Genomic DNA, 16,320 nt, shown 5'->3' with positions numbered 1-16,320 from the left:
GATTTGATTATCGAGTCGGACGCCAGCAGGCTGGGTTGGGGCGCCCGCTGCGGAGATCTTTCCACGGGGGGCTTGTGGTCTCCCGACGAACAGAAGTTACATATAAATTGTCTCGAGCTTCTGGCCGGCTCGTTTGCCGTAAAGTGTTGGACGAAAGACTCCGTACAGTCATGTGTGCTTTTGAAAATGGACAACGTGTCGGCCGTCCGCTATATCAACCATCTTGGAGGCACCAAGTCGAAAGCCGTCTCAGATCTAGCGGCGAGCTTCTGGCAGTATTGCCTAGACGCTCAGGTGTCGGTCACGGCGGAGTATCTGCCCGGTCGGGACAATGTGGAGGCGGATTTCCAGTCGCGTCACTTCCGGGACTCCAGTCTTTGGAAGTTGGATCGTACGGTTTTTCTCTCGCTCAGCGAGCTTTGGGGTCCCTTCACGGTGGACCTGTTTGCGTCCCGCTTGGATCACCAGCTTCCACGGTTCTTCAGCTGGAGGCCCGATCCTCGGGCGGCAGCCACGGATGCGTTTCTCCAAGATTGGAGCAAGGATCGCGGCTATGCGTTTCCTCCCTTTGCGATGATTACCCGGACAACGGCCCAAGTCCGCAGACAGCTAGCAGACCTGGTTCTGGTCACCCCTCTGTGGAGGTCTCAAGTGTGTTTTCCGGTTCTACTGGAACTTTCTTGGGATTTTCCAATCCTACTCCCCCGGATTCCGGATCCTCAAGGATCCGTACGGCGCTCCGCACACTCTAGTGTCCACGAACTCACTGTGGCTCATGGCGTGGAGGATTTCCGGGGCAGATGGCAAGCCCCAGGCCTTTCGCAAACAGCTGAAGACCTCATCTCCAAAGCCTGGGCGGATAGCACCGTTAAAAGATACAAATCTGCGTGGTGCAGATGGTCCCGTTGGTGTCTGCGACGGGATCTCGATCCCGTGGTCGCAGATGTGGTCCACGTTGTGAACTTTCTGGCGCATTTGGCGTCCAATGGCCTGGCCTATCGCTCTATTAACACTTTCAGGTCCGCCATTTCTTCGGGTCATGTCCCGGTTGGTGGCTCGGCAGTGGGTGAGCATCCTTTGATTTGCAGACTCTTAAGGGGTATTCGACTCTCCTTGCCACCGGAGCCTCGGTATTCGGCGTTATGGGATGTTAATCAAGTCTTGAATCTTTTTTTGTCATGGCAACCTAATAGGTTTCTATCTCGTAAGGAGCGGTCAGCAAAACTTGCAATGCTCCTATGCCTGGTGTCTTGCCGTCGAGTGTCGGATGTGCGCGCTCTTGATATCTCGGGCCGGATGTTCACTCCGGATGGAGTGACATTTACCCTTTCACGTCGTACAAAATGCCACACAAGAGTCATCTCGTACCCGGAATTCTCAGATTCTCCAAAACTTTGTGTGGTCCGTTGTCTCAAGGCATACGAGGAAATGACGGGCGACTACCGTCCTCCGGGTGAGCGTCAGCTTCTCATCGCGCTCCGGAAGCCCGGCGGTTTCCTCACCCACCATCGCGAGATGGGTTCGTTGGGTGATGCAAGAAGCAGGCATTAGCCTCAGGCTCTTTGGGGCGCACTCTACAAGAGGGGCCATGGCGTCTAAGGCGTTTGGCCTGGGTGCCCGCTTGGAGGATATCCTCAATGCGGCAGACTGGTCCTCAGATTCCACCTTCAAGCGGTTTTACTTCAAGCCTATTCTAAATATGGCTCAGCTGGTTGTGGGCAAGCTTTAAACAAGCATAATCCTCGCCTCCAGTCCTGACATAGAATGAAAAATTTCCTAGCTATCGTAACGGAAAGTTTCAATTCTATTAAGGACTCGGAGGCGAGGATTATCCCGCCCTGTGCTCTCAGAGGACATCCCTCCCCGTACTGAAGTAAGTATAGTTTTTCCTTTGGAACCTGTGTTGCAAAATGTTATGCTGGATTTTTTCCAATGTATGGTTAAAACGGTGTATCGGTTCTGTTTCTTTCCCTCGCGACTTAATACCTAGGGTGGTTTTTTCCCCTGGTAATACTGCCTTGTTTGTTGCAGGTTCGGATACCCACAAACAGGACTCCTGAAGTTGAGGGTTTGGCTGTCTTCGCGCTCCGAAAGAGAAGATCAGGACACTGACAAAGGACTATAGGGAGCTGGAGAGGCCCTGATTGGACGTTGTTGCTTTTGTTTAATTGGTTGTTATCACAGTGTAAATGACTACATTTTTCCCTATGGTTCATAGGAAACGTAGTCTTTATTTACTTCTTTCTGTGCTGCTGTACAAATAAAGTGAAGAAAGAAGGCATAATCCTCGCCTCCGAGTCCTTAATAGAATTGAAACTTTCCGTTACGATAGCTAGGAAATTTTTCATTCTCCTCCATCAATGTGCACCTGGCGGCCATTACGGCCTATAGGCGCTCTCCATCTCAGCATTCGTTCTTTAAGATTCAAGTGGTAAAAGATTTTTTGCAGGGACTCAAAAAGGTTTACCCCCCCAGTGAGGCCTCCCTCGCCTCCTTGGGAGCTGAACCTGGTTCTTTCAAAGCTTATGAGTCCACCTTTCGAACCCATACATAAGGCTACATTACAGCACCTTACGTGGAAAGCAGCCTTCTTGGTAGCTATCACCTCAGCACGTGGCTGAAATACCATGGGCGTAGGAGTGAGCTGCCAGCGTTGCTCCATCTGCTGCCGCACTTATGACTTGATTAGAGACCAGACTGCCCTCCTGCAAGATCTCCTCAAAGTCCTTTCTATCCTCCTGCGGAAGTTTCTCTATGAATCTTTGGAGAGAATCCCAAAGTGATCTGTCGTAGCGCCCCAAGAGAGCTGAGGCACTGGCAACTTTCAAACTGGAGGCAGCCGATCCGCATACTCTTCTTCCCCAAGAGTCTTGCGTCTTGCTTTCCTTGTCCGGCGGCACTGTGGATGACAAAGCCACCGAGTGGGTTTTCCTGGCGGCCGCAGTGATCACAGAGTCAGGTGGAGGGTCCGCCTTGAGAAACAGAGGATCCTCCGGAGCAGGACGATATTTCTTAAGTATTCGCGCCGGAGCTGACTTGATGGTAGCCGGCGTGAGGAAGACGTCCATCACTGGTTTAAGCAACCCAGGGACCAGGGGCAACAGTGGACGAGACGCCGTTCTTTCATGAAGGGTCTCAAAGATGACTGAGGAAGTTGTCTCTTGAACAGGCATTGGAATGTTCAACTTTGCTGCTCCCCTGCACAAAACATCTTGAAAAGTGCTGATGTCATCCACTGGGGAAACTCGAGATGGAGGAGTATCTGAAAGTGTGGGGGAGTAATCTCTCTTGGAGGAACGACTTGAAGAAGAAGAGGATGTAGGAGACCTACGCTGTCTTCTCTCAGATCGCCCCGACTCTCTTCTGCGAGAGTTGGACCTCGATCTTCTCCTGGGCGAACGTGAGCGCCGATCATACTCTCTTTCCCGAGAGTGGGAACTTGCTGGTCTCCTAGGCTGGGTAAAATTCCTCAATCTGGTTAAGGAAATGCTTACTGCATGCACCATGGAAGGCATACGTGGTGGTTTGGACTGAGGCAGCACTCTGGTGGGGCTTTGTCCCGGAGGATGATCCTCTTCCTGCCTTATTGGTGTCGGTGACGCTGTCAATTGAGGACTTGTTGGCCCAGGATGCTCTATTGGTGAAATAGGAGCTGGAGATGAATTTATCACTTCAGGTGATCTGGATCTTGAAGGAGGAGATCCTGATCCTGCTGAGGCTGAAGGTGAAATAGAAATAGGCGGTGAGCCAGAGGCTGAATCATGCTCCGATGCCACATCCGGTGTATACTTAACTATGCGGAGACTTGCGTCTCGACGCTGACCTGGATGTCGATTGAAGTTTCGACGTTTCCTGATACCCCACAGCAGAGGACTGTCTCGACGGTGATAGGCCTATCGCCGGAGAACTGGACCTCGACGCCGAGTGGATAACCAGCAATGAGTCATGCCTCGACGTCGAGAGCCTGGTCGACGGAGGGCTTCTCCTGGACGGAGGCTTAGATCCCAACGGGGAACTTCGCCTCGACGTCTGTATCATCGCCGACGTCATGGACATCTTTAACGACTGAGGCGCCTGCCTCGACGTCGATCCAGACGGAGGCGCCTGCCTCGACGTCGATCCAGACGGAGGCGCCTGCCTCGACGTCGATCCAGATGGAGGCGACCGCCTCGACGTCGATTCATGCTCCGACGACGATCTTCGTCTCGACGTCGGCAATGTCTTCGACGACGATTGCTTCTCCCTCGACGGCGAACCAAGTTTCGACGTCGATGATCGCCCGTGTTCTTTTGACGACGATCTTCGCCTCGAAGTAGATTTCGACGTCGACCTTCTTTCCTTCGACGTCGACTTCCGTCTAGATGTTGACTTCGACGTCGAACGATATCTCCTCGACGGCGAAGTGTTCGATGACGAATGAATGCGTTTCGCCGCCGGATCTTGCATCGACGTTGATTTTCTCTTGGAAGCATGAGTCTCCCTGGCCTCCTCACCTCTCAACGACGATCCCGCCGCTGGAGTCTTCGACGCCGAGCCCGACGCCGATGGAGAACACACAGGGATCAACTGCTTCGACGTCGACCGCATTTCAGAAAGGCCATAAAGCCTAATCCTCTCCCTTTCTTTCAAAGTCCTCTTAGAAAGGTCCTTACAATGTCGACAGGAAGCAGGAGAATGAGTGTCCGGTAGACAGAGGATACACACATCGTGAGTATCTGAAGAAGCCTTCTTTTTGCCACAGGATGGACAGGGCATGAACAAGGAAGGCATTTTCTGACTGAAAAAAGTTTTGAAATCTGTCAGCAAATCAGGAAAAACGCTTCACCAAAAGGAGATAATTAACCCCTTCAGCGCGGCGGGAATTCCCCCGCGGTGCTGAAGGGTTCGAGCGCGGGCGGGGCCATGACGGAACGGTTCCGTCATGAGCACAGCGCAACCGATGCTCATGACGGAACCGTTCCGTCATGGGCATGGAAGGGGTTAAGATGAAGCAAAAAATTCACTAGAAAACTAGCAATTCTTGACTAGAAAGTCAAAACTGAAGAGAGTTGAATTCCAGGGTCCTGACTGAAGGAGCCGGAAAGAACAACTGACCCAACTGTCACCCCTGAGGCATGATGGGATATTGGAATCATGGCTGCCTTAAAAGCACGGTGCCAGTTTTTACCTGTACAAGGCTTTTCAGTCTCTATGGTATTGTATTGCAATGCAGCCTGCAGGCTAACAATGTTTTGTGGATCTGTGTTTGGCACAGTGTTTTCTTTTCTTTCTCATGAGTTTTTACCTCATTAAAAAACAAAAAAAGAGATTTAGGTGTATTATTATACCTATGGTGTGTTTTTGGATATTTATATCTACATTGTCTAGCCTACTATGGGGGCTGCATTGGCTTCGAAAAAATAATATAGGTTTATACATATACAGAGCTGTATATATATGAGTTTTTCACATATAATTTTATTATTTCCGGGGTCCCCGCACATGGGCGGGAATATTCAGTGCTTATGACTATTGATGAGGATCCCCTGGAAGAGAACATGTCAATCTGTAGGCTCAGGTTCGGGTTGCAGGGCCTGTTGGACCACAGATCTCTGACTAGTGGTTGCTGGGGGGCGGTCACCTTAGGTGAATCTAGTGTTGCTGGTACTTATAGGCAGAAAATAGAAGCAAATGTACAGACGCTATTCGAAAGAGGATATTTCGGTAAGAAAATTATCAAACTTGAAAGCTGCAAGCCTGGTGCACAGTCTTCACTGCAGAGAGCAATAGTCAATATGACAAATAAATTGGATTACAGAGACCATGACTCCCCCAATACACATTGCTACAAATAATTCCCCCAGCTGTTAAGCTTGGAGTGCAAGCAAAAGCATCATACCAGTGATAGTACAGCATTTACTGTGGAGGAATCTAGCATGGGAAAAAGAAAAAAAAAAGATTAGGTTTTTTTAACCATAACTGCAGATAGGTCTTAAAGTACTTTGACGATGCTCTACACTTGCTGTGTTCGTTTTCAGCCATCAACCTGTAGGGAAAGCCAAAAGAACATTAAATCGCTGATGCCTCCCTGGAACCACAAGTCAAAGCACTGATGAGCTGCTTTCGCAGTTTTGAAAATTATGAACTATCCTCCCATTGCTCTCTAAATAGGAGCATTAGTAGACTGGTCTCAATTCTTGTCAAGACTACTGTAACACTTTATATTATGGAATGTTAGGTTATATTGATTTGTACAGCGCACCAATCACCCAAGAGGGTATCCAGGAACTTGGGCAGGTGTGTGGACTTGTGGTCCCCAAAGTGCTTATATGAATAGACCAGTCTTTAGCTTCTTGCGGAACTCAAGAAGTGAGGAGGCAGGCCTGATGAGTTGAGGGAGGTCAATCCATGTCCTGGGTGCGATGTAGGAGAATAAAAGACATCCGGTTTTGCTTTTGCGGATTAGGGGAATGTGCGCAAGTAAGTGAGGCCCCTGTGCTCTGTAGGTGTCTGGTGGGTTGGTGAAAGTGTATACAGCTGTTCAGATATTCTGCTCCTCTTATGTAGGGCTTTGTATGTGTGTGTGTGAGAAGTTTAAATTGGCTGTGCTTGAGAAGGGGGAAGAAGTGAAGCTTCGCGATATGCTGTGTGATGTGGGTGCTGCATGGAAGGTAGAGTATGAGTCTTGCAGAGATGTTCTGGATGGTCTAGAGTCTGTGTTACAGTTGTCTGGAGATTTGGGCGTAGTGCGTTGCCGTAGTCCAGCTGCTGGTGTCTGGTGTTCTGAGGCAACCATTTGAAGATTTCACACAATGTGCAGGGTTCGGAAGCAGGAGGTGCACACTGCATTGACTTGAGCAGTCATGTTAAGCTTGTCATCTAGGATGATACCTAGATATCTTGCGTGGTCCATGGGTGTGGGTGTTGGTCCTAGCTCTGACAGCTACCAGGTGGAGTTCCATGTTGCAGAGGACCAGTACTTCCATCTCGTCACAGTTGAGCTTCAGGCAGTTGGTCCGCATCCAGTCTGCTACCATGATCATGCAGTTGGTTCTGGCGGTGGTTGTTTTGTCTGTGAGGGACAGGATGAGTTGGCTGTCATCGGCGTCGGAGAGGACAGTGATGTCTTGTGATTGGATAATGTTGGCGAGCGGTTTCATTTATATGTTGAAAGGGTGTCACTGAGTGATGATCCCTGTGGGACTCCGCATATCATTTTCTTGGTCTCAAATGTGAAATGTGGCAGCCTGGCCCTTTGGGTTCTTCCCAGGCAGCTTCAAGGAGCCCAAAACACAGCTGTTAAAGCCATCACAAGCCTTAGAAAAAGAATTCACGTCTGTGGCACAATGTTCTCTAGTAGGCTATTTTCACTTAAAAAATGCCTGTAGACAGCACGGGGCATGGAATGAGGGGGCTGCAATTTAGGGGTATGGACTTTGAGGTGAGAACTGCACTCACTTCGCAGAGGTGTATGTGCATTGTATTTCCTACTGAAAATTAATAAAGAACAAACAAAACTAAAATAACTTGTCCTTCCTTTAAATGCCAAAGCATCTGGCCCTTTATAACTGACCCCAAGGCCGTAATTCCATAGCCATGATCTTCAGAACAAATACAACACCCTCCCAAAAATTCAGAAGTTTAATTTCTTCATCTGTGTTGGTAACTTATATACTGTACAGGCTCCTTTGGTCTGGAATGCTCTGCCAATGGACATCAGGCCCTGGGTCAGCAATTCACAGAAAAAACCAGAAGTTTAGTCTGTTTATCTGGGTAGGTTTTATAGAGATCTAGAAGGTAGTGTGCTTTTCGCTTCTGTCATCCCTCAACCAACAACCCAACATTACTGATTTTGCCCACATCTACAGATGAATCAAGTTATTTTTAGTTATCACAGACCAAAGTGGGAATCCCCATCTGCCTAAAAGCAATTCCTTACCTGAGATCAGAAACGCTCTGAAGGTCAAACAGATGTGTGACAAGCTGCTGGCTGAACCCATAGCAGGCAAAGAGGACAGCATTCTCTGCCACGTTTGCCAACAGTGCTGGTGTGGTGCCTTGATAGAGACCTCGGATCCCCTCATGGTTATAGGTGCTGAACGCACAGTCCATGAATCCGCGGTACATTGTAGGAAACGTCTGCATCTTCACCTTTACTGTGTCAAAGGGCTGACCACTGACCACACAAGCCACGCCACCTTTGAAAATCAAAGCCAGAAGCGGTTATTCAACTGTGCCTTGACTAATCACACCACCAAGTATTGACTAAGACATAGGACACTGACTTTACACCACTTACCACAGTTCTATATTTACACAAAAGAACCAGAGTCAGGCCGCACAAGCCACATTGATAGGACAGAAAAGTAATTCCATAATACTGCAGAAAGATGCCTTAGATGCAATAAGCACATGCTTACAGAGACCAAAGTCACCCGTTAGTCAATATGGATTAGTTACTTACCTGTAATCCTAGTTCTCTTCCAGTGGTATCCTCATCAAAGTCATAAACACTAGAATATTCCCGTCTTTGCGCGGGACCCCGGAAACACAATCATATATGTGATAAACATATATGCATCTCTCATATATATATATATATATATTTATTTATTATCTACTGGCGGTCGCCAGTAGATAGTTATAGTTACAACCTAGTTTCCATAGGAAATCTCAAAATTTTATTTTGAATAACTTTGGCGCCGGTTGACGAATCCTCACGAAATTTTCAAAACTAATGGGGCGCTCCGCTCAGCTCCTACCCTGAAAGTCTCGGGGTGATTCGTCAAGCGGGGGCCGAGAAAAAAGGGGGGTCCCAATACGCGTTTTCCCATGCATTTTTCCATAGGACCTTTAGACACAGCTACAGCCCGAACGGCTGAACAGAATTACTTGAAATTTGGCAGAGAGGTAGCCATAAGGTCAAGGAAGTGCCTTTTGCAGGTCTTGTGTAAATCTGTTCAGTATTTCCTGAGAAAATAGCATTTAAAAGCATATCAATATCTATACGCGCGCACCGTGCGCGCACCGTGTGCGCACCCTGCCGTGCGCGAGCGCAATTCTGATTGGTTGTTAGATGTCGGTAAACATTCGAATCGGTCGAAACCAGGAAGTGTCGGCCGCCATTTTGTCTCTCGCAGTCTGAGGGGGTGAAAAAAAAGGCGGAGAACGTGAAAAGGGGGCAGAGTGGACAGTTCCTGACCCCCTAACCTTGGTCAGGGGGTCACAGAATGACCTCCAAGGGAGAAAAAAACTATTTTTTTTTTTAATTAAAAATCGCGAGGTGCGCGCACCCTGCGTGCACGGCACGCACTGCGAACCGTGCGTGCGCGAAGCGCACTGAGCGCCCACAGCGCGCGCACCGTGCGCGCAGGGTGCGCGCACCTCGCGTTTTTAAAAAAAATAATAATAATTCACGGTGCGCGCACGGTGAAAGACCTGAAAAAAATGTTTTTTTATAAATACATAACTTCGCATTTAAAAAACCGCACAAATTCACTGAAAAAACTATAGGTTTCACACACGTTATAGTTACGAATTAGCATTTAAAAAACCTTGCAAATTCACTTAAAAAACCATAGGTTTCACACATGTTATAGATATTACATCACTGATGACATATGTGTCTTTATGAAAAATAAATATTTGTAATATATGTATAGCTAAAGATTAATGGAAGAAGACATGGGTAAATAGGTGTCTAAATACAGTGATGTAATATCTGATGTCATCAGCAGAGGATTGCGGTCGCGTGAGTTATAGTTGCCTGCAGTAACTATAACAGGGGAATTTCATTGGTTTTTTACGAGTGAAGTGTCCAGCTAACTATAACATGTGTGTAACCTATGGTTTTTTAAGTGAATTTGCAAGGTTTTTTAGATGCTAATTCGTAACTATAACATGTGTGAAACTTATGGTTTTTTAAGTGAATATATATATATATATATATATATGTTATGTTATGGAAATACCTAAGAGTTATTTTACATGATGTAAAAAACGATTATTGAAATAACACATCGACATTATGTGGCTATTGTGTTTGGAAGGGTATTTATCTGCAATGGTGCACTACATGTGTTTTTTCTATGTCCATTAAATGATTCACTAGCACTTGCACTTTAAAAAGAGCGGTCATCAGCCAAAGAGTTGTCATGTGATCAAGGGCGGGATCGCCCGAAACGCGTAATGGCGGAGAATGGCTAAATAAATAATATTGCACGAAAAGATTGGGTCTGCGCTCGTTTGTTTTCCGACCGAAGGAAGAGTGAAGGCGAGTGGTAGTGATAGATATATATATATAATAAAAAAAGCAAATGCAGCCTTTCATAAGTAGAGCTGAATAATGCTGTAAGGACTCCCCTGTGTATAATCAATAATATAACCAATATAAATAATATATCATAAAAAACAGGGAAGAAACAAAAAGCAAATCATGTTTGAACACTGTTTTAATGCTTTGCATTAGCACAAACACCTCAGATAGGACTGAAAGCATTGTCAGCTCACAGGCTGCATTGCAGAAAACCACAGCCTAGAAAGGCTAGAAAGCTAACTCTTAGCAACATAGAAAACCTGGCACCGTGCCTTTAAGGTAGCCATGACCCCTAGCTTCCCATCATGCCTCAGGGGTGACAGTTAGGTCAGTTGTTCTTTCCGGGTCCTTCAGTCAGGACCCTGGTTACACAGCTCCACTCTTCTCTGGTTTTATTCAGAAATTATCTACTTTTTTCAGAAAAATGTTATCTTACTTCAACGTCTTTCATCCAGTCAAGTAAGGTGTTGGCTTTTTCTGACTAATTTTGGCATTTTTACCACTCAAAATGCCATCCCTTTTTGATCCCTGCCCTTCTTGTGGAAAAAAGAAGGCCAGGTCAGACTCTCACTCGGTCTGTATTCTTTGCCTGCCTAAAGATCATGTCCCCAAGACTTGCCCTCATTGCCAGTCTCTCTCTAAAATAACTTTAAAGGACAGAGAGAGGATACGTCTTTATGGATTGGCAGAAAAGGCTTCCAGAGGCAGGTCTCCAGTAAGAAAATGCTCCAAGAGGCCCAGATCCTCTAGACCCTCAGCGTCGGGCTCGGTGCTGAGAAAACAACCACCGGAGGGGCATACATCGTAGAAAAGACAGTCGACGGCGGGCTCACTGCAGAGAGAACGCAGGCATGAAGGTACGTCATCGACGTCGAGAATCCGACAGCCTCCACCGTCGTCAACCCGGCGACGATCGGCGTCGAGGAGTTTCAGTCCACCACCCGCATCAAGGCGTTGATTGGCTTCGAAGAGCCAAAGCCCTCCGCCGTCGTCAACCCGGCGACGATCGGCGTCGTGAGCCAGCAGACCTCTGACGTCGGTTAGACGTTTGACATCGAGAGCTGATAATCCTCCGTCGCCGTCACATAGACGACGTTCGACGCAGAGGGGAGCGAATTCTCCGCCGTCGCAGACCAGGCGGCGATCGGCGTCGAGAACGAGAAGTCCTCCGCCGTCATCACGGCGACGTTCGACGTCGAAGACCAGAAGCCCTCCGCCGACGTCTTTTCAACGTCGCTCGGTGTCGATGTAGCAGCCCTCCGCCGTAGTCATCCCACCGACGATCGGCATCGAGGAGAGGAAGTCCTTCATTGCCGTCGAGTCCACATCGCTCGACGTCGAGACGAGGAAGTATTCTACCATCGTCAAGGCGCCATTCGCCGTTGACACATTTGACGCCGAAGAAACTACAGTCAACGCCGAGACCGCTCCCAGAACCTGGTCGAGCCTCGACGACTAGAAGGAGATCTCGAGTGGATTGCTTACCTGCAACTCCGGTGCTTGTAGCTGTTACAAAACCACTGCCTCTACTGAGATTCAGGAGGCGCCATATTGCTGCTGACTGACCACAACAGTGTCAGCCCCTTCTCTTCTGAACAGCTTAAGCAGCATGTCTGAAAGGAAATCCGCTACCATGTATACTTTGGTTCAGTAAAAGAAAGCAAGGTTTCATGGAGACACAATAGACAAACCACACTATAGCTATGCTCTGTGCAATAGACGCTCCCAGGGGATGCAGGGTCGACAGATGGACTCTTACCCCTCAGCTGTCCCTCTTATCAAGAAAGCAATACATTAAGACTGGACTGTAAGAACAAGAGAGGGAATCTGTAGAACTATCACCAGATATAAAGGACTGGGCCCAAGGATGAAGTTGTGATCACTCAGGAATGATCCAAAATGCTTTGTAGCGCCCATAATGGTAGCTTTGTAAACAGGCACTCTTGACCGAGAGGATTTCATGGTTGGAATGTATTTTGTTCTTCCTTCAGCCATAGAATTTATGTAAGTTGAACTCAAGCTTAATCAAGACCGCTCTACACAGACCACAATGGGTTTGTCCATCCTGATCTAGTGCTGTGTTTCGGCTTAATTGAAACACTTAAGTTCAAATGACCTATATGTGTTTGATTCAAAGCTAGTTAATTATTTGGACCTCACAGAGGATATTATTACTGCACAAGTAGCTACCGGGAAACACAAGGGGCCACTAAACCATAAAGTCCACTGTAAGCATTGAGAGTAATAGAACCAGAGTGGCCACTGGAGGTAGGCTAGTGGTGGACACAGGAAAGGCAATTTGGGGGAAGAGGGGAAGGAGTAGATGGCCAATGGATTACTAGATTCATTAAAGACAAATGCAAATATTTCTGGTATAATTAGAGGAGTTGTTGAGTCTCAGCTGGTTAAAAAAAAAAAGTTAATTGGCTTTGTTTAGGTCTGTGTTATAAAGATTTCGATCAGTAATATACACTTCCTTTTTGCAGGTTGACCGAAGGAAAAACACCACACACATTCCGCAAGTCTGCAGGCAGTTTAAGAAGCTTAGGAGTGTTAGTGAACCAATAAGCATTCAGGGGCGAAAAAATTCTGCTGCAAATTCATTTTCTTCAGTTTCAGAAAAAGTTGGAAAACAGCCAATCATAAAAAGGATGGAAGCAGTCCCAATATTAGTTGAGGTTTGAGCAGTTGTGAAAATTACATTGGCAAAATCCTCCGTAGTCACCTTAGAGCAACGCCTGACAAAGGCCTCACCAACGTTAGAGTATATATTATCAGAAATAGGCAGTGCTTAATTTGAGCGGGTGGTTCAGGTGGAGCCAATGGCACTCATTTGTGGTGGCCAGTACTTAGTTTTTCTTTGAGCACAACATAAAACACTTAGTGTAAGCTATGCAGAAACATTACACAATGAACAGAGAAAGAAAAATATATCATTTATTAAATTTAAACAAAGAAATAAACAAATGTTATACATACAGTAAAGTACACAGCATACAATTAGACAATCTATCAAATTAAAACGTAAGTACCGATTTTGTTAGCATTCGTGGTCACTCATCAGATATTAAAGCCATATATATGCCTGTAGATTTCTAAAATACAATGTAGCCAAAGATGCACCTCGTTTATTCGTTGAAGAGTTTCAGTGGATAATATTATAGAAACTACCTTCTTCAGGGCAATGAATTAATGTTTATATTTCTTGCTTTAAAAATTATTGAATCAAAACTGTCGAGATACACAAATCTGCCTTCTATAGTAGATTTTCCATTGTTTTACTTGGACTGAACCAAGATTACCTTCCACATATTGCAAATTTAGTCCTCCATTAAATTAGCTCTCCACTGTGTATGAAAGCAAGAAAGAAAACCTGCATCAATCCAGGAACAGTAAGCATTAATTCAGATTCTTAAAACAAAATGGATTCTCCCCTTCACGAATATCACTGTTTTTTTTTTTTTTTTTTAAAAAACCTTTATTTAAAAATCAGGACACAGCTATTCAGCCGACAACCCGGAGGTTCGGCAGCATCGATAATTAGAAACAGTGATGCGTCCCCAGTACAGTACAAAGAGAAGTGCAAAGGTTCAATTTTAAACAAACACAAAAAAGCACAGCAAACCCCAGCAAGGCAAGAACAATAAAAACCATGGTGAGAGCCCCCAGGGGAGGCCGAACCCCACTCATCTACCAGTTACAAGATAGTGTAAGGAGGAAGAGGGGGGACAGCAGAGGCCCAAATAGTTCATAAACCAGACTGTGCTGGAAAGAAGGTCAGGGGGAAAGCTGTTCCTCGGGCGGTTCCAGATCAGGGGCAAGACATATTCCCCCCCTGTATTGATTCCACCGCCCCCAGATGGCGTGCCACTTCCGGGGGCGGCCTCTAGAGCAATAGACCGTCTTCTCCCTAAACATGCTCCAGTCCATGTTCTCTTTCCACGCAGTCAGTGTGGGGGGGCCCCGAGGAGCCCCACAATCGCGCGATATCCCTCTTAGCGACCATGTTACCCAGGGTCACCCATTGGGTCCGCGCCTCATCGAGGTCAGTGGGCCCCCAGATATTCAGGAGACAGCACCGCGCCTCCGGCTGCACAGCAATGCCTGTCACCTCCCCCATTACTGCATGGACTCCCCTCCAGAATTCCACAATGACACCACACTCCCAAATGATGTGCAGGAAAGTACCCACCATACCACACCCCCTCCTGCACAGGCCGTCCTCCGAGAACCCCATGTGGACCAGCCTTGGCCCCGTCACATACACTCGGTGCAGTATTTTAAGCTGCACCAGCCTCAGACGCGACGGGATCGCAACCTCCTTAGGAGAAGAAACAGCTGACTGCCAATCCTCATCATCTAACTCGAGGCCATCCCTAGTCCACTGGTCCCTCAGCCCCAGAAGCATGTCCGCCCGGACGTTTATCAGTTTCTTATATATGAGCGAGATCGTGCTCTCGGGCATATGGCCATCAAGGACCCGGTCCTCCAAGGGAGAGGACTCCGGCACCTTCTCACCCTCCACGAGGACTGATCGGAGGGCGTGGCGCATCTGAATATATCTGAAATACTCGGAGGGCCCCAGCTCATACTCAGTCTGCAACTCCTCAAAGGACTTCACCTTCCCCTTATGCAGCACATCACCCACCCTGGAGATGCCAATCAGGTCCCACTTATCAAAGCCTTTTGAATGCCAAAGCCTTCCCAATCTCTCCGATTCAAACAACGGGGTAGCGAGGGTGAGCCTATCCTTCCAGCCCAGCGAGTCAGTTGCCATCTTCCACACCCGCACTGCCACACCGGTGGGCCCCGTGAGGGACGAGTCTAGGGATCGCGAGTACAACGCCCTGTAATAGTTACCACCACGCAGCAACCACCTGTCCATGGCATACCCAGGGCTGAGGGCAGGGCCATAAAGCCCATGATTGATCGCGCTCAGCTGTGTGGCCCAATAGTACCGACGGATGTCTGGGAGCGCAATGCCCCCGTCATACCATGGAAGCGTCAGCTTTGCAATAGCAATTCGTGGCCGCCCATCCCACAGCAACGTCCGTTGGAGGCCTTCGACCTCCCGAAAGTATTTGGCCGGCACCCAATCCAAGGTATTCTGTAAGGCGTAGAGAAAGCGGGGGAGAGACATCATTTTGAACAGGGCCGCACGCCCAACGAGGGAGAGCGGCAGCCTCCGCCAACCTTCAACATCGCACCTCAGGCGTGCCGGGGGGGGAGCAGATTCTTCTCATAGCGCACAGCAGAGTCCATGGAGATAAAGATCCCCAAATACACGAAACCCTGCTGGGCGATCTGTATCGAACATGTTCTAGGGATCGGTGGAACCTCGCCACTAAGAACATACAAGTACGATTTGCTCCAATTGATGACGAGACCCGAGTTCCTACCAAAAGATGTGAGTACGTCACAGACCACTATAAGTGACTTCTTAGGTGAGGCAAGATACAACAGGATATCATCGGCATAGAGCGAAATACGGTCCTCGTGTTCAGGCGACCACCGAAGGCCCCGTATATCCGGGTGCCAACGTATCCACGCAGCCAGCGGCTCAAGGGCGAGGGCGAACAACAGAGGCGACAGGGGGCAACCCTGCCGAGTACCCCTCCCAAGCTGAAACGGAGTCGACGCCCGACCATTCACCACAACACTCGCTAGCGGCCCCTCGTACAGCAACCTCACCCAGCTCACAAAACCGCGGCCAAAGCCGAACTTGGCCAGCACGGCCCACAAGTATGCCCACTCCACCGTGTCAAAGGCCATCGTGGCATCAAGAGACGCCACAATAGCCGGTTCACGCAACGTGCCCGCCCTGGCGATTACGCCATGAAGACGCCTAAGATTCAACGCTGTGTTTCGGTGCGGGATGAAGCCGGATTGATCCGGGTGGACTAAGTCGCCAAGTACCCTAATCAAACGGGTCGCCAGGAGTTTAGCCAGAATTTTCGGCTCCGCGTTAAGAAGTGAAATAGGCCGATATGAGGCGCACTTATCGCGGGGCTTACCCTCTTTGTGTA

At 48.0% G+C, this 16,320-nt stretch overlaps 1 protein-coding gene across 3 annotated transcripts in view; it reads right to left on the bottom strand.

The window, feature by feature from the left end:
- The window catches only part of LOC146829728 (mitochondrial ornithine transporter 1-like), a 224,920-nt gene that overhangs the window by 119,539 nt on the left and 89,061 nt on the right, over positions 1–16,320 (bottom strand). For all 3 annotated transcript variants that reach the window (XM_085608445.1, XM_085608447.1, XM_085608446.1), the window contains exon 3: positions 7,919–8,177. In XM_085608445.1, coding sequence (XP_085464571.1) covers positions 7,919–8,177 — 259 coding nt within the window. The remainder of the gene's footprint in view (positions 1–7,918; positions 8,178–16,320) is intronic.

This window comes from Triturus cristatus, chromosome 5_2, assembly GCF_964204655.1.
Source record: "Triturus cristatus chromosome 5_2, aTriCri1.1, whole genome shotgun sequence".
Taxonomy (NCBI): domain Eukaryota; kingdom Metazoa; phylum Chordata; class Amphibia; order Caudata; family Salamandridae; genus Triturus; species Triturus cristatus.
This window is presented reverse-complemented; position numbering and strand designations above follow the sequence as displayed.